Source organism: Periplaneta americana, chromosome 14 (assembly GCF_040183065.1).
Source record: "Periplaneta americana isolate PAMFEO1 chromosome 14, P.americana_PAMFEO1_priV1, whole genome shotgun sequence".
Classification (NCBI taxonomy): Eukaryota; Metazoa; Arthropoda; class Insecta; order Blattodea; family Blattidae; genus Periplaneta; species Periplaneta americana.
In genome coordinates this window covers 109027222-109046773 of record NC_091130.1, presented here as the reverse complement: position 1 = coordinate 109046773, position 19552 = coordinate 109027222, and the positions used below count along the sequence as shown (strand labels likewise).

The following is a 19552-nucleotide window of genomic DNA, read 5'->3' as shown; positions in this document are numbered from 1 at the left end:
AGGATCGGCGGATTTGATGATAGTGATATGGTATTTTGGAGAGATGAGGCCGAGGATTCGCCATAGATTACCTGACACTTGTCTTACGGTTGGGGAAAACCGCAGAAAAAACACAACCAGGTAATCAGCCCAAGTGGGAATTGAACCCATGCCCGAGTGCAGCATCATGAGTTCAACGTGCTACTGCTTCAGCTAGGTCAGTGGCCGTAATTTTGTTTTCATTTTACTTCCATTCACTAATGTAATTTCATTCTCCTCTAAATATTCTTGCATTCAAATAATCCTGCAAAATAATACACTTTCTACTCACTGAAAACAAGTTTCACTATTATTTTTCAAACCATATCTTAAACTGAATTCTCTTCCCATATGAAGAATATCATTAATGTCTCTATGAAATTCAGCAAAAATAAATAAAAAAGTTTCACAATTACCTTATAGTTGGTTTGTGCAAGATGTCTAGCAACCCGCTCAACAAGGGCTGACATATGTGTAATGTCAGTAATGAGATTCTCCACTAAATGGTAGAAGCCATTTGGATCGTCAGGAGACAATGAAGGCACAAAAACAATATCAGGTTCTTGTAATTCCAAAGCCACTTCAAAGAGAGGAGACGCATGACCAGACTCCATTTCATCCATGAACAAAGACAAGCTGTTAACACAATGCAATATTTATAGTGAAAGTATACATTAACAAGATAGAATCTTGGTAGACAAAAAAATGAGTAACACAAAATTAAGTGGATAGTTCTTTCCTTAAAGGGCCAGCTGCGTTAGATGAAGACAAACACTGTAAACATATTCTCTTTTCATAAAGATAATTTAAGAAATGCATGGCTGTGTGGAAAAAAGGAAATAAACTTCATTTTTAAAAACATTATCCTATCATGTTTTTTTAGAGAGGCATTCTGTGTTTTATTATGCAAGTTATGTGTTTTTCAAAATGTTGTCATCTGCATCAAAGAAGTGTTCTCATATTGAAAGCTATTCTATTAAATCAATTCGTTGTCAATTCCATGAAAGCTTTACACTTATATTTTAAAAAATCAGAATGGAATATGATACAGGATTTTTTTAAATCTGCTTTCTGTAACGACTCAAATTCCAATTATTGAAAAAATGCATGTGAAAGATACGCCAATGGAGGAAAATAAAGACAGTCCCTGCACAACTTACAAAGGAAGCAATGGGAAAAGGACACTAATTGAAGACTAGTGTTACGCATGAAAGATGGCTGTGCTTGTGAAATACATGATAATACTGTTTCAAGTTATAGTTTTCTTAGTCATGTTTTCATAAAAAAGAATACAAACAAATTCTTTTATAAGTGGTCAGAAACTGAAAAATGTAAGACTGTTATAAGTGAATTTGCCATGTCATCTAGTTGTTCTTCTCAAAATGAGATTCAGAGTGTCCTTTGGTTTCGAACAAATGTCACACTTTTCACTGCAGCTATTTTTAGTGGTTCTTGCAAACTCTTCCTCTTGTCTTAAACTCGGACACACTATAGAGGGTTAAGGACACTGTACACATAATGGTGATGAAATTTTATGAAGTAATGGACCAATAAAATAATATTACTGACGATATTATTTGGAGTGATGCACATGTCTCTGAATTCAAGAAAAATATAATATTGAATTAATGAATTAAATACTATTATAGTCACAATCATGCCATGGTATGAAAGAAAAATTTCACAACCTCGAGTGGGAATCGAATCTGCGACTTCCTGGTCTCCGGTCAGGCGCTCTACCACTGAGCTATCGAGTTCGTCTCACGCCAAAGGCTCGGAATTATCCTTTCATATTGGCGACTCTGTTATAGAGTACTGTCCATAGCGTCTGAGCTTAGTCAGCAGCTCAGTGGTAGAGCACCTGACCGGAGACCAGGAAGTCGCAGGTTCGATTCCCGCTCGAGGTTGTGAAATTTTTCTTTCATACCATGGCATGATTGTGACTATAATAGTATTTAATTCATTAATATGTCACATCAACGGACGTATATACGTCACCCAAACATCGTAAGATGAAGATTAAATATAATATGTTTGTTGTTCTTTTCTAATGCCAGGCGTTTGACAATAAAGTCATTTGACCTCTTGCACTCCAATATTTTTCAAAGATATTATCATGGCCAGCCACTGAAGCACAGATTTTGAGGTGTTCGAATCCATTTCTTGGTTTGAATTGCACAATGGACAGTTAGGGGACTGATATATTCCAATTCTATGCAGGTGTTTGGCCAAACAATCATGGCCTGTTGCCAATCTAAATGCAGCTACAGACGATTTTCGTGGTAAATCGGGAATTAACTGTGGATTTTGATGCAGAGAGTTCCATTTTTTCCCTTGGGATTGTGTTGTTACATTTTGTTTGTTGAAGTCTAAGTATGTAGATTTAATAAATCTTTTCACAGAGTAATATGTAGATTTAGTAACAGGTCTGTAAGTAGCAGTGCTGCCCTTCTTTGCTAAAGCATCCGCATTCTCGTTTCCCAGGATTCCACAATGGGATGGTATCCATTGGAATACAATTCTTTTATTGAGTGATATTAATTGAGAGAGCATTTTATTTATTTCTGCTGTTTGAGATGAAAGTGTGTGTTTAGAGACTATTGATAGAATAGCTGGTTTGGAGTCTGACAATATAACTGCATTCTTAAATTTATTGATGTGGCATAGAAGATTCCTGAGACTTTCACTTATTGCAATGATTTCTCCATCAAAACTTGTTGTTCCATACTCAAGAGCTCTATAAAGTGAGAAGAGACAGCACGTAACACCTGCACCGGCACATTGTTCTCTGGAGATCAAGGATCCGTCAGTGTATAAATGAAGCCAGTTTTGTGGAGGTTACCTAATATTAATTGTCTCTAAAGGCAATTGTTTTAGTATTTCAGTGTTTACTTCTGATTTCAGTATTTCTTCTGTTAAATTTAGATTATATTCTATATTTAATAGACTTAAAGGGTCTGGTTTAATTTGTAGGTTTTCTTTTAAATTCGGGATATTGATTTTCTGCTTTAATTCTTGAACAATGGATATGAAACTTTTTAGAGTTTTCAATCTACAGAGAGGACTGTATGAATGCCAATTGTTTCCTGGTAATCTAATAAGTTTTTCATATTGAATCAGTGCTTTTTCTTCTATTGTCATTTTGATGCTGTTAATATTAGTGAGGAATCTCATAGAATCTACTGGAGTTGTTTTGATTCCACCAGTAATGAGTCTGAGAGCTTGGTTTTGAACATATTCTATTTCGACAAATATAATATAGATAATGTTCTGAAGCTTCTAACAAAGAGATGAGCGAAAGTTCAGTTAGAAATAATCTTCCATTGCAGAGGGATTGGTATACCAATGAACACTGGCAAGAGACTGTAATGGGCTACTAGGTCCAATACACAGAAGGATGAAGATAATGATAATGATAATGATAATGATGATGATAATAATTTGTACCCTTTGAAAATCAGCATCCATTATCACTTAATTCAGTTTTATACAAAAACCCAGTCACCAATTAAACTTTAGGAGCCGTGCATCCACTAAAGTGGGCAGCTAGTATTATGGCCATGACGTGCTATAATATGTTGTAAATTGTATGTTAGATATGAACTACGTCGATTTCTTTAATTTTATACAACATTAACGACATTGCAGTCGATTAAAATAATTTAAAAAAATTTTGTTTTTTTTTTTTTTCCTTAAAAAAGGAGCAGTCAACTGAAACCCAGTCAGCTTCCATGCATACCATTACACCGATTGTTTTACATGGGCCCTCCCCATCCTTTACCACAGGCTCAACTGACTGCAGTGGCTGGAACGTGAACCTGCGATCTTAGGCACAATGTGCTGGCCAAACATATCTTGTGCGCCTTAAACCACTCAGCTAACGAACCCAACACGAATTTACCCAAGTATGCAAGTACACAAACCCGCGGTTAAGAGTTAAACATTTGCGTACAATAGTGGTATAAGTCTTCTGGATTCTAAGGGTTAAAGAGAATAACAGGATTCACAAATAATTTGTCTACTTAATCTTTTGTAGCGATATCTCCAACGTTAATATACTGTACTTCTTCAAAATGATTTAAAAAGAAATTCCCTTTTTTTCGTTTCTATTGTGGAAATGAAGATTTTTCTCAGAAAGAGCCAATTTTCGCGAAAATTTCTACAATTTACTGTCATAAATAAGTCAAATTTATGATAAAATCTCCCCCTCAATTACATTTCGTGTTTATCATTAATAAAAAAAACTTTCCCTGCCTATGCAAGGGAATGAGAGAGAGAGGGGACTGACTTATTTACACTCTGACACGATGGATGAACATACACATAAGAACAGACAACCACTGCTCACTCTCGTCAGCAACGTAGGATTTTCAGCTACTGCAGTAGCTCAAAGACTAGGAAATCCTGAATCCACAGGCAGACAGTGGGTGACAGGGTCTGGGTGGAGGCGTGTATCTACTTCCAAAGAGAATGTAGCTCCAATTGCAGACGTAGAACATGATCTTTTTCGATCTGCAGAACTCTTAGTGCGAATGACTGCTTTGAAAGAACACTTTAGTGACAACCACAGGCTATTTTTCCTGGCATTTGCAGAAGCAAATGTTGACCGCAACTGGAATAAAGTACAGTAATATTCTCGAATGAAGTCACATTTTCGACAATAAAATCAGGGTCAGTAATAGTTTACTTCCCATCTGGAACCCAATACGTTTCAAAATACGTGGCTCTGCGGTATCCCAGTGGTCATGTATCTATATTATGCTGGGGATGGACGAACAAATTACTTGAATGTATCATGGCTCCCTCTGTGAGAATGACGTATCCTGAAAGAAACACTGAATTCCAACAGGATAATCATCCTGTTCACACATGTGCAAGGATTGAAGCTGGTTACTACTCCAGAGGCAGCAGCATATCGATGTGACTGGCCTCCTCGGTTTCCAGATTTGAACTCTCTGGAAAATGTGTAGGCAGAGATTAAACGAGATATGAAATCACATTGGCCTTCAGAGAACTATGAACTAAAGATGCCCTATGGTAGTTAGTAGGAGTGGCTTGGGACAGTATGTCAATCGCCATCATTACATTAGACATTCGATTTTATCTATGCCCTGAAGAATGAAGACAATAATAAATTCGCAGGGTTTATACACCCGATATTGAATTTTATTTTTATTATTATTCAATTACATAATTGTGTTATTTTGCCAAACGAATGTTATTTCAATTACACATAGGTGCCCTAAAATTCATTAATCACATTGAAATATTAAAATAATAGCAGGTATAGACCATTCAAAAAAAAAAAAGAAAGAAAGAAAGAAAGAAAAGCCAAGAAGAAGACGAAGAAGAAGAAGAAGAAGAAGAAGAAGAGGGAGGATTCAAACCTTCGATTTTATGGTTACTATCTACAAACACATTAGACCCCGCAAATACAGCAATTGGTAGAAAACCATAGTGTTCAATAAAACATTTAGTCTCTAGAGGCCACCCATTTTTTTTGTGTCTTATGGTGTACATTATCCCCAAAGCTCACCTACACAGAATACGGAACTTAAAATGATACATCATGATTCTCAAAACAAGTTGAAATAACAGCTGACTCTTTCAACTATGATTCAACCCTCATCTTGAACCAGTGCACCAAATTACTGGTAAGTCATGGAAACTGTGCAGCTTCAGGAATCTATATCGCTGCCACTTCAAAAAAATCGTAAATAAAATGCAATCCATTCTAAATAAAAAGCAGCCAGCCCAAATGTAATTTCTTCAATCGCTTTGAAGAGTATCTATCTCTACATGAGCAATAATATACGGTACCTGATAAAAATTTATAATACTTTTTTCAAACATATATGCACTTCCTCCAAGGATGAAAAGAAGCACATATCATTGCACAGGCTGAAAAAGATCCCAAATTAGCTACAGAACAATGGACCTACTTTCTATCTTAGGAAAAATACTCGAAAAACTTCTACTATTTCGCCTCAGATCAATTTTAAATGCATCACACAGAATTCAAGACGAACAATTTGGCTTCAAAACAAGACATAGTCCTAAGGAACTACTATTCAGACTAATTTAATTAGTACATTAGCAGGACTCAATCTTAACATACTATACTTTACTTGGTTACTGCGTCTGAAAAGTGAGAGAGACATAACTGTTTAAATAAACTGTGCTCATACCCCAACCCACTCATCAAAAAATTATATAAAAATGTTATAAAGTTATGAACTGACTGCAACCAGATAACTTATCTTCATCCTGAATGAAGAAAATGGAAACACTTCAATTTCCATTGATTTAGTTTTGTTAACTACATTTGTGAAAAGCAAGCATCATTACGGATCTGGCAGTTAGATGCAAAGGCATTTAACACCATCAATGTAAAATAAAATAAAAAAGAAATACTTTCTCACATTGTGTAATAATGTCAGCATAATCTTCTTCTCTTACCAGTTGACAAGCTAACAAAACTACTTTACTGACATATCAAATAAAATATTATAAAATACATTAAAATTGAAGGAAATATACTATAGTTGTATGAGCACTTTTTTGTCTGTTGACTTTCTTAATCATACATTGTTCGGGGAATGCTTCAGCATCTTCAGTGATATCAAGACTGCAACAGAAACAATTGCAATTAATAACTAAAATTTTAAAACAATAAATTGTCATGAAATTACAGTAATTTACAATATCTTTTGTTGACTTAAAATGTTTAAATTGAAAATAAAATATATAATTAAATTCTGACAACACAAATTATATTGTATCTTCTACGTATGAATGTACTTAAAATATGAAAAATGTTTGTAGAAAGCTGCATTAATTGTATAATTTGTTTGAATTAACAAATTATACAATTAATGCAGCTTTCTACAAACATTTTTCAACTTTCACATCTTTTAATTCAAACAAATTATACAATTAATGCAGCTTTCTACAAACATTTTTCAACCACTGTAGTATATTTCCTTCAATTTTAATGTAATTTATCGATTTTATGAACACTGTAACAAAAATTTGGCCAAAAATGAGTATTTTATTATTAAAATATTATGTTTAGTCAGCAGTCTCGAGACTGATTGGAACCACATAAATGACACCAGTAAGGCATCCCTCATGAGGCAACTAAGCCAGGAGATAATGGCCAGTTCCTTTCTCCTTCAAAACATGATATGGTATTAAATAATGAATCTGCTGTTAAGAACTTAATGAATTAGATAAGAGGAAATGAATATGATAGTCACATTTCTACACTCACCTGCAAGCAATTGCGTTGAAAAGGCCGTTACTTACAATATCATCTACATATTGTTCGTAATTCTCCCACTTGACTTTCATTTCAGGGTTCATATCTGGGAACTGAGAAGAATTTATTCATAGATCATGTTGATTCTTGAATTCAATGTCCACAGATTATAATATGACCAAAACCCATTTTTCAGCATTAAGGGTGCTGAAAACATACCTACAGATCCACAAATATCTCAAAATCGACGTTTTGTAACAACACAATTTTTCTTTATGCTTGTTATAATGAGAAAGTAGAACAGAAAATACCAAATTAAGATTGAATTGCTTTCACTTATTTACTCCTCCATTCATCATTAAAACTGGAGTGCTAGTTCAGCAGAAATGTACCTTTATTCACATATTGTGGTGAAGTTCTTATAACAGCAAACCTTAACACAATCCAATGTTTCCAGAACCAAAACCTCAGATTAATCACAGGGGCTGTAAAATCTACCCCAATAGGAACTATGGAAATACTAATAAACCAACAATACGAACTAGAAAAGACTGCTGTTATACAGCATGAAAAGTTAATTAGTCTCCCCTTCAACACCTGGCAGACAAAAAATTTTACAACAAATCTCAAAACACAGGAAAGTTTTCTCTCTAAAGTTCACGATATCAAAAAACAGATAACTCTCCCTACTAACAAAGAAAATCTACTTCTTAAAGTAAACCCGTTACAAATGTTAGATATTGAACATTATACAGATCTACTGGAGGATGTCAAAAAAATGACACTCCGAAAGACGCCTTAGAAACAAACCATGCAAGATTCCCAGAACAACAATGGCTCCATATTTTTACTAACAGCTCCTTGCTAACAAATCAAATCAGAGCAGATGCTGGAGCTACATCCCGTCTGTTCTCCTTTTACAAACCCTTTGGATTTAGTACTACAAATTTTGATGGAGAAGTCGAGGCCATATGTACACTTAACGGCAAAAAGAATGGGCCGACTCTTGGTCGATAGAAATGCTAAGTTCTATCGCGCGGTTCACTCGTGTAAACGTAACCCACTGCAAGGCATTGCTGTGGTGTCTCTTCATTGAAAGTCGTCCGTCTCTAATGTAGTAAACCTTACAAGCAGTGTGTGGCCAGTGGTAAGAAGTCTGACATCCGTTCCAGAGGTTGTGTGTTCGCTTCCCGGTACGGTAGAATTATTACTTTTTTATTTTAACTTTTACTTAATTTATTAGTTTAAATGTGAAATGGCATTTGTTAACAAACTTCGTTATGCCTGCCTTGTAAAAATATTATTGCTCATCACCCGTGGGCTATTAATAGGCGAGACCTGGCCTGTATAAACAAAAATACTTGTTTCACATCCTAAAAAACCAGACGCATATCAAACACAAATAAATAATTAAATTAACAAAAAAAAAAAAAAAAACAATTTTTTAATATATTAACAATACAAGGCCTGTGGTGGGGACTAGTATCTCGTCCACAAACCACCTGCGTCAACAACTGCCCTCATTCTGCGCGGCATGGAGTCCACAAGATTATGGAACAGGTCTAAATTCTTGGCCATCTCCTCCCACGCATCATCTAGAACTCTGTCCCACAATTCCTCAGGTGTCCGAACGGGTGGTTGTTCTGCCCAATTAGAGCGTAGGATCCTTTTGACTGCAGCCCACAAATTTTGAATCGGATTCATATCTGGTGAATTTTGAGGCCAGTCGACTGGGTCGACATCACACCTCCTCGTAAGCCATCTTTGAATCCGGTTGGCGGTGTGTATTTTTTCAAACTTCCATTTTCGCCTAATTTTACCGTCGTAAAAACGATAGAAATACTTTCAACTGTCGGAAATGACCTATAATAACGTGTTCATAAGTTAGGTTAGGTTAGGTTGTAATTCATTTCCGACAAATGAAAATATTTCTATCGTTTTTGAGACGGAAAATACGGCGAAAATGGAAGTTTGGAAAAAATTGTCCAAAAGTAGTCAATCTCCATAATTACCAAGTTCTATGTTTTGAGTTAAAAGTAAAATGAAACCAAAGTAGATAGCAGTAGTAGTTCAGCCTTACATTTTTAATTGAAAAACAAATAATTATTTTCTTCAAATTATTCTTCCTAAATACAAGGCAATGTTAAACTTTACCTGAATGTAATGTACATACCTCCAATTCAACTCCCCCACCAAATTCAGCTTCCACATTATCTTCAAATTCAATGTCTTGATCATGACTTGAAGACTCAAGTAACATTTCAATTTCAGTTTCGGGCTTTGTTTCTGAAGCAGGTTTAGGTTTAGTATCAGATTTGGATTCCTGTTGAGGAACTTCCTGTGAAACAGTTGTTGGACCAGGAGATATTTGAGCAATACTCGGAGCCTCTTCTTCACTTTGTTTAGATAATTCCAGTGTAATGTCAAGTTGACCTTCTTGTACTGTTTCTGATGGAATTTCTGAAAGTTTTTTCTCTACTTCTGATTCTTCTTCCAATTCAATGTCTTCAACTACTTCTAATGAAGATTTTTTTGCGGTGTCTTCTTCTAACAGTTCAAACATATCTTCCTCACCTAACTCTACGTCTTCTTCCTCTTCTTCCCCTCTCTGTTCTCCTTCCTGTTCTTCCTCTTCCTCTAATTCTGGTGGTTTAATGTTGAAGAATAACTTGAAATTCTCTTCCATGAGCTCACGAATTTGAGAATTCACTTTCTTGACTTCCCTATACCTGTAGAAAGAAAGTTAATTCATAATATAAAATCCTTTTTTTTCTTCCCAAACAATAAAAGGTAATGATCGAATGTTTTATGACACAAGAACCAGTAAGGTAACTAATAAATTTATCAATACTCTTAATTAGTTATGTCAATTGACAATACATTCCTGTTTTGACACTTGGCTAACAGCTAACTTCAGAAAATGTTGCAGCACAGCAAGGGATATTCGAGAATAATGGTTGAAAAGTTTCATGTTAAATTTAATGTCAGCATTTCAGGGTATTACCAGGGAATTTGTGTTTTAAATTATAGTAATTACTTACATTGATAGACCAACAGACTGTGTCACAAAAGTCATGATGGGGTTTCAGAGGATTATATCTTTTGAATGAATAAAAGTAGAAAAGTATATTGGTGCCAGACGAAAATAAAACTCTCAAAGTTTTTCGTCTGTAAGTTTGAGACACTGAAGGATACAAAAGGCAGTAACAATTGAACAAATGCAATAATTTTCATTGTTACAATTAATTATACAAGATCAATGTCCAAATAAAAGTGCAATGCATAAGTTTGGGGCACTCGTGGCTAACAAGAAAGACAGGTTATGGCGTGATGTCACATTCTTAGTCATAACATGACCAACATTGAACAAGTATATATATATATATATATATATGCACGTTTAACATGAGTTTAATATAGCAATTCCTTGGTTTTTTAGAACTTTGAACATGTATTTATATTTGATGATTATCGAGATGGCCATGACTAGACCATGATAATCACGTGACTCTCGTTAGCCACGGAGGCACTGAAATAAAAGACGGTAACAAGCGAACAAATGCAATAATTGTCATTGTTACAATTATTATTATTTTATTTTTACATCTTGATTATACAACTTTTAACACTGTATCACTTCGGAATATGTATGATAAGAACATTCTTGTGTTAAATTTTAACGTAGATGACCGAAAATAGTTCGAAACATGTTAACAAGGTACGTTAATATTTATTTTTACTATCTGACCTTCCAAGGCTTGCCTATAGACACAGAATAACACACAATAATGGTTGTACAGTAGTGACAAAAAAAACCGGACCGACCCTTGTAGCTGATTTCAGAGCCTTGTTCTCTCCAGAGGATGATAGACTGGTAACTTAGACTATTGTAGTTCGAATCCTGCCTGGGAAGGTAACTTTTCTCTCTTCCTTATTCAAATTTATTCCCGATACTTTTCGAATGCAGTGATATTTTACTACTTAATTAACTTATTATTCTCAGAACATGAATTTTACCAGCAATCGAAAAGTATTGGGAATAAATTTGAATAAGGAACAAAAAAAAAGTTTCCTTCCCAGGGAGGATTCGAACCACGAAAGTCTTAGTTACCAGTCTATCGTGCTCTGGAGTGAACAAGGCTCTGAAATCAGCTACAAGGGTCAGTCCGGTTTTTTTTTGCCACTACTGTACATGAATGGGCACATGAAAAAAATATATATAGATAAAAATTTAAGTTAAAAATACACATTTTCAATCACAAATATAAATTTTAACAATTATGATTTTTTAAGATGGCAACTGAGTGTTTAATTATGTTTTGGACAATTTCGTCTTGAATATCTTTGCCTGATTTATATTTCCCTTTGCACGTCACAAAAAATTTAGAGAATGTTCCTCGGGACCCCAATAGCAGACCTGTCACTGTGATACTCTGGACGTTGTATTTGTTACGGAAGTAAGGTATTGTTGACTCGTATATGTATTTTTTTCTCTTTATCAACATCCATAGGTTGTGCTTTGGACTGTTCAAAGTGTACTGTAGGGTCGATGATCTCTGCTACAGATTTTTCCCTATTGATGGCGATGATGTCAATCTTCCATACGATATCTTGATAAGCCAAACAATGAACTTCTTCGTAAACTTCCAAATCTTTGTTTCGGAGAGCAGCAGCAAGAAGAGAACGAATGATGTTATGTCGTTTTATTCTTAAGATTTCTCCCTGAAGACAAAGGATGTCCAAAGAAAAGTGCAATGTGTTTTGTAGGTGGCAAAATTTGAATCTATGACTCATGTACAACGTGAATTTCGCGCATATTTAACGAAGAACCTGCACACGAGAATAACATTGGTCATTAGGATAGAGAGTTAAAAGAGACTGAAACAAAGAGCAATTGTTCAGAATCCAAAAAAAATCAGTTCGTAAATGTGTCCGAAATTAGGGCTTCCAAAAACAACAGTTCATAGTAGAGCTTTATAGAAATGTTTTCATTTGACTCCTTATAAACTTTAATTGTTACATGTATTTCATTCAGATGATTATCACAAAAGGTATGAGTTTGCTATGGATATGCTTAATGAAATTGTCAACGAACAGTTTTTAGGTCGTGTGCTATTCAGTGATGAGGCACATGTCCACCACCACAAAATAAGAATATGGGCAAATGAATCACCACACGACTTCATTGAGCATGAGCATAATAGCCCTAAAGTTAATATGTGATGTGCTGTTACCAGAGATCGTGTCAGTGGACCATTTTAATTTGCAGAATCCATTTTGATAGGACACAATTACCTTGACATGCTGGAATATTTTGCAATACCCCAGTTTGATGACAATGTGATCTTTTAGCAAGATGATACCCCTCCACATCATGTTCTTAATGAAAGATCTCCTCAGCACTGGATTGGGAGGGGTGGATGGAAGCAATGGCCTTCGCCGGACATGACACCTTTGGCCTTTCTTTTGTGGGGATATGTGAAGCAAACCGTCTACAGCATGGATGGGCATCGTGCCTCACTTGAGAAATAATGCCTCACTGACCTTCACAGAGCTTATCGCTCTGAGTGACATCATCTTCACAGTCCCCGTTTCTCTCTCACGCAGCTCCTAGGTGTGGGCAGGTTCTATATCAGTTTCATAAGCAATATCAGTGGTGGCATAATGGCATTATCACAGCAGTTTGTACACGTTAGAAAACGATTATTTCATGAGAAATGGGAGGAAGAGTTTTTTTGCTGTTTAGAAGGGGAGAACATACGATGTATGTTATGCTCGAAAATCCTATTAGGCATTAATAAATTTAATATACAACGTCATTACTCCTTATGTCATAAAAAACATGCTGAATTAGAAGGTAAGACAAATTAAATGTTATTTTTCGTACTATTCCGAAGAAAATTTATGATCTTAACATTTGCATAGTATACCAAATACGACATTATACCTTAAACACGCTGCATTAAAAGGTACGAGGAATAAAATGTTGTTTGTACGTATTATTTCCAAAAGAAATTTATAAAAAAAATATCAAATGTGCGTAGAAAACGAAATGTGATTTTCTGAAATTATTTTAGGTCGAGAACGTGCAAATCTATTAAGTAACCTTGATAAACGCCAGAATATTCAAGAAAATAAACGTAGACACCATGATGGAATATTATTGGCTAGTTACGCAATTTCTCGCCTGTGATTTAAATCAATTCAATGATGGAGAAATAGTAAAGAGGTTTATGATTAAAGCTGCCGAATTAATTTGCCAAATTGAATAAAAGTTTTCGAGTCTCTCACGTTAACCAAGCGCTTTCCTAATAGTTCGCCACTGACCGCCTTAGCGATTACGATAAGGTGACGCAGGTCACAGCAGTTTATATTTCCCATCCTACTCTGCAGTCTCCTCTCTTAGTAAACAAACTATTTCAAATCGAATGCCTCAATTAACTGAAAATTGTGCCCATGTATGGTCTACAGTGTCCATATTATAAACATTCATCACCTGAAACAGCGAATGAGGGAAGCTGTCGAATCTGTCACTCCTACTGTTCTTCACCATGTGTGGTTGGAAGTAGAACACTGTTTAGAAATTTGCAGATCCATCTAAACTACGATAAACGTGTAGAAAAAACTTTTTGAGCTGTATTTCAATATTATAAATGTTTTATAAAAATACTATGATTTGTTTAGTGGATATAATAGTCTGAAACCCTATCATAACTTTCGGGACACAGTGAATTTTGAAAGACTCATTATGGAAGTTAATGATGCAGTTCTTATAAAGAGAAATAACTTCAGCTCCAATTTTAAAATCCTATGCACGTGTCTGAAGTAATATTATGTAGACTTATTTAAAACATGAAAACGTAGGTGAAATGTAGTGCCTATTAAAAAAATGTTACCATTTCTAATTTAACATATCTTAATTCCATGCTTTTAAGTTGAACCAACATTTCCAATTTCAATGGTAGTGAAAATGATAGTATATCAAGTGAAGGAAGTGAGGAAATCCTTGCATTACCAATTGTCTTAGCAAAATTAAATAAACTAATGTAAACTAATTCTAATTCGCATACTACTGTAAGAGAAAAAAAATATATATATTTATATATATTTTTTTTTTATTCTCTGTACCATAGTACTTAGTAGAGCAACTGGCTATGAGCTGGAAGATCCCAGGTTCAATCCCAGACAGTGACAGAATTTTTTTGTTGCCAAAAGTTCCAGGAAATGGCCCTGAAGTTCACTGAGTTCCTATCAGATTGAGTACCGTGTCTTTCCCAGTGATAAAAGGCAGTTGGAGTGTGGTGCCAACCACACCACCTCATTCTAGTACCATAGTCTAGTATATACAGTCAAGAAGCTCAATACGTAGTAAATATGCATCCATAAATAGTTACTAACAACTAGGATCGCTAATATTGCCTCATTACATACAATGCGAAATAGTAACGGCACAGTCTATTGTTCCTAGCACCCTTATAACTCAAGCAACGTGACTGTATATACTAGACTGTGCTAGTACCATGAAGGCAAATAGCTCTACCTCTATGCCCACAAGCGGCATCATGGCATATAAAGGGGATACTTTTACCTTTCTAGGTGCCATAATAAAAATAATTATTAATTATGATAGGCTGTGAGGACAGTAAAGATCTGGTGTTTCATTCTGTGCCTTTAGAACTTCTGAGAAAAAATTTACATAAAATTGAGGGATTGGGTGCAAGAAAGGCACTTCTCCCAAATGCAAGTTTTGAGAAAATTGATGTTGAAAATTCAAACCATAATAATGTGACCTATGCACGCCTTTACATTTTGGGTACTCCTGACCTCTATGATCACAGTATTGAACTACAACTTGGTAATCATATGCATAACAGATCAGAGAACACAATAAAGCGTTTTACTCAAAAAAGGCACATCCTCTAAAATGCCCTTCTTGTACCCAGCCCCTCATTAATACACGTGATATACACAACATAACGGGCAAAAATATGACAAGTTAAATTCAATTAAGAGAGCAGAATACACAGTTTATAATCATATGAAATTTACCTGTTAGAAACACGCTCTTTGCGATCGTCTAAAAATAACAAATTCTCTTTTTTACCATCTTTTCTTTCAAAAAGAGGTACTAAACTCCATGTATTGATTAAACCGTGAATTATGTCCACATTTTTCTGTGCATTTAGTACTCTGTTTTGCAGATCTTCTACTAGATTTCGAATTTGTTGCACATACGACCAGACATCTGTCATGGAAAAAATAACAATATACCGGTAAGTCATTCGAAGATTCAGCTATTAGGAGCACTTTTTCATATTTTGAAAGACAGCTTCTATAATTAGAGCATCACTCACTTTCTGAGTTCCAGTTCAAGTTGTCAAGAACTTCTTTTACTAGGATGTCTATTTCCTTAATTTCATTTTCAACAAGCTCAAATTCAACTGGCAAACTGTTTTGACGGACACTGTTATACCTGAAAAGAAGCACCACAGTGAATATCACATGTTTGATCAAGTCATTTCAGGTGAAAGATTTTATGGCAATAATTTCTACCAAATATCACATTACATATACAGTAGTATTTCACATCTCTTTTGCATGTTCAAGAATTATTAATAAAGAAACTTTTCTCTCTGAAACTTTTCCTAAGTTCCTAGAAGTTTCATTTCAAGTATTTCTGTCCATGACCACCAAAAGGATTTATGGGCCCCTATGCAATATTGTGCTCGGGCCTCACTTGAAACATTAAATTAAATTGGGTTATTTTACGACGCTGTAGCAACATCTAGGTTATTTAGCGTCTGAATGATATGAACGTGATAATGCCAGTGAAATGAGTCCAGGGTCCAGCACCGAAAGTTACCCAGCATTTGCTCGTATTGGGTTGAGGGAAAACCCCGGAAAAAACCCCAACCAGGTAACTTGCCCTGACCGGGATTCGAACCCGAGCCACCTGGTTTCACGGCCAGACGCGCTGACCGTTACTCCACAAGTGTGGACTCACTTGAAACAATTTTAATTGTTATGTACAAGTTATTGCCAGCTAGCTATTCTGAACACAATAATAATGTACAGAAAAAATAATGAAGCAAATCGATCCAAAAGCATACATTTAAACATGCCTATTTTTGAGTTCATACCAAAATTATTGGTATTAAAATTTATTTTAGGGTACAGATCCCCACAGGACTGCAGCGACATTTTATGATTATTATTATTATTAAGTAAACTTAATATAAATAACATAGCGAAAAATTATACTGGTACAATTTTGAAATTTTCATTGTTACTTTCAACATTGCAAAATAGATTAATGATGTGAAAAATCAACATTAACGTAATACGGCCCAGTAAATTCACAATTTAAATTGGACAGTGATTAGCAATAGTGATCCAAGCACCAAAATCGCGAACTGAGATAATTGATCAATTATAAACTTCTACATAATAAAATTTGTATATTAGCTATTTTTCCAAAACTGGTGGAAAATTAAGTACTGTAATAATGTACACTTTACTAGGTACATGTTAATTCTCACAAATATTAAAGCCTTATGCCAGGTTTTGTTAAAAAATGACGTTTGGATCATTATCACTTAATTATAAAACTATTATTATAAGTTTAGCAACAATGAATCATCCACTAAATTTGGAACAATTCTGTGTTGTTTGGTTAAAGAGAAATAAGTCATAAAAATGAGTTTGGAAATAAATGAAAATTAAACTTGGAACCTCTATTGCAAATAATTTTGTACACAAATAAAACATATCAACTGCTAGTATTCTTTTGATTTTTGTACAATCACTTGTATAATTTAACTTGTGTGTTCATCTGGGGAATAAAATTCCATCTACACAAAAAAAAAAATTACTTATTCCCCTTTACCTGAACACCACAGAATTTTATGCAGACAGTACGGTTATAACAAACACGTAAGTATAACATGATCAAATTTTTTCAGCACTATTAATTTGACATCACAAATATAACAGAACAATAGAGAGAGAAGTAATGTGTGACCTTTCTTAAGTCCAATATCCTATTTTGTAAACTATTCAGCTTTTTGGTCAATGATGTCTTCTTCGAAATCAACTACACCACTAAACCCTTTGATATCATCGATGAATTGATCATCTGCAATAAGGAAACGATAAAAGTGTTTGGCATCACCGAGAATCAAGTGCAACATAGATATTAGATCTTCAAGCTTCTGGTTTTTTCTTGAGATCAAAGTTGTTCAAAGAGTTCATACAAATTTCACAGAGACATAGTCCTCATCATTATGATCTGTTTTTATGTATAATTTAAACGGATCTTCTTTTTTTAACATTATTTCTCGAATTTCATCCAATTAATTTTGTTTTCTGTGGTGTCAACCTTACGGTTAACAATTTGGTTTTCTATTTTCGAGTATCCAACAAAATCACCGGTCTCCATTATTGTTACAACAAAAGGATTTTTTTCCTAGATGTCCTCATCATATTAATGTTGTCTTTTTGTATTGTATTGTATTTATTTACATTTTTTGTCCGTTACATTTCGACAATAGTATGATTTGTATCTTGCAATTTTGTTTATCTGGTTTGCTCCTTTCTTCTGCAGCTGCATTTCTTGCAAGTTCCATGATTCATATATTTTTCGAGATTAAAAAATTGTTCACATATCAAGAGACTACAAAACAGTTTCAATTACTGTCAAAAATGGCATTTGGATCACTATAAAACAGAAGGCGCTCGGATCACGTTTGCTAAACTGGAAATATGAGATACGGAGATGGCACTTGGTTTAACAGTATTAGCAAGCAGCACATTGCAGCATTTGGTTGCATTATTTTTGCTAAACTAGAATAGACCTACTGATAAATACGATAAAAATTCGTACCGGCACCGGGAATCTAACCCAGGACCTCTCAGCTCTGCGTGCTGAGCACTCTTTACCAACTGAGCAGCCATGCCGGGACACGATCCACAGCGCCGGCCGAACCCCTCTCGTAGTACTGTTTTACGGCCTTACTACCTGCATTTGAGATGATACACGTCATATGTATGCAGGAGCGCATATATTAAATGACTTTGTGGCCATATTCAACATCAGTTTAATGAAAACTGCTAACAGTATATATATCAAATATTCATATGAATGAGGTCTCGCCCACCTCATTGAATATTACACGACTAGTCTTAACTAGTCAGTTGTATTATTACTGATAAATACGAGAAAAATTCGTACCGGCACCGGGAATCGAACCCAGGGCCTCTCAGCTCTGCACGCTGAGCGCTCTTTATAAACTGAGCCATGCTGGGACACGATCCATGGTGCCAGCCGAACTCCTCTCGTAGTACTATTTTACGGCCTTACTACCTGCATTTGAGACGATACACGTTAAGACTAGTTGTGTAATATTCAATGAGGTGGGCGAGACCTCATTCATATGAATATTTGATATAGAATAGACATGTCTGCAAGCACAGAAGTGATAATCTCAATATTTAAGTTTTGGCGCTTGAATCACTATTGCTAATCGTCGTCCAATTATAGGTCCTAATTATATAGTACAATCAAGCTCGTTTAAAAGTATGGCAAATGGATAGAGCTCATTGATGATGGCCAGCATGTTGTTGTATACATCAGCCATATTATTTGATTCACTGTCATAGCCTGCCCTCTACAATCCTGCAAAAGAAATTTGTGCGGCTTTTTTAATTTTTCAGTAGGCCTATTTGGTTTCCCAGTGTCTCATCCAGTTTTCCTGTTGCTTCAAAACCTTTTCACCAACTTAAATGAAGAATCACAGTCTAAAACATATTGTTGCACAAAGTTGTAAACTTAAGATGAAAACACCATTTTGAAATATTACTCAGAGAAGGACGTTGATGGCAAGTTCTCATTCGGCATTGGAAGAGAAAGACTTATAAGATCTGAGAAAAAATCACTGAAAATGGACTCTATTATGAAACAAATGAACTGTTTGACATTCTTCATACAACACATTCATCAAAAGGTCATGAAAGAAAGAACAGGATGGTATAAAGTATCTGAGCTAAAGCAAAGATACTGCAACATCAGCAAGGAAGTTTTACGTATTTGAGTGCAGTATCAGAAAAAGTTATGTTGTTTCAAAAATGAACAGTAGCCAAATAAATTTTGCATACATCTTTTAATTCTCGTGCTCAGGTCGATCTGGATAATATGCAAACACAAAGATACACTGATTTTCGCTTTATAATGTCTTATCTAAATCATCTGACGAAATTCTTTGTTTTGAAATCCCT

General features: G+C 35.0%; 1 protein-coding gene across 1 annotated transcript in view; it reads right to left on the bottom strand.

Moving 5' to 3' along the window:
- Window positions 1-19552, bottom strand: part of LOC138713647 (dynein beta chain, ciliary-like) — a 206356-nt gene that overhangs the window by 149541 nt on the left and 37263 nt on the right. Inside the window, exons 11-15 of the mRNA XM_069845903.1 lie at window positions 15634-15752; window positions 15329-15524; window positions 9453-10008; window positions 7292-7392; window positions 435-654 (exon numbers count right to left, since the gene is read on the bottom strand). Coding sequence (XP_069702004.1) covers window positions 435-654; window positions 7292-7392; window positions 9453-10008; window positions 15329-15524; window positions 15634-15752 — 1192 coding nt within the window. The remainder of the gene's footprint in view (window positions 1-434; window positions 655-7291; window positions 7393-9452; window positions 10009-15328; window positions 15525-15633; window positions 15753-19552) is intronic.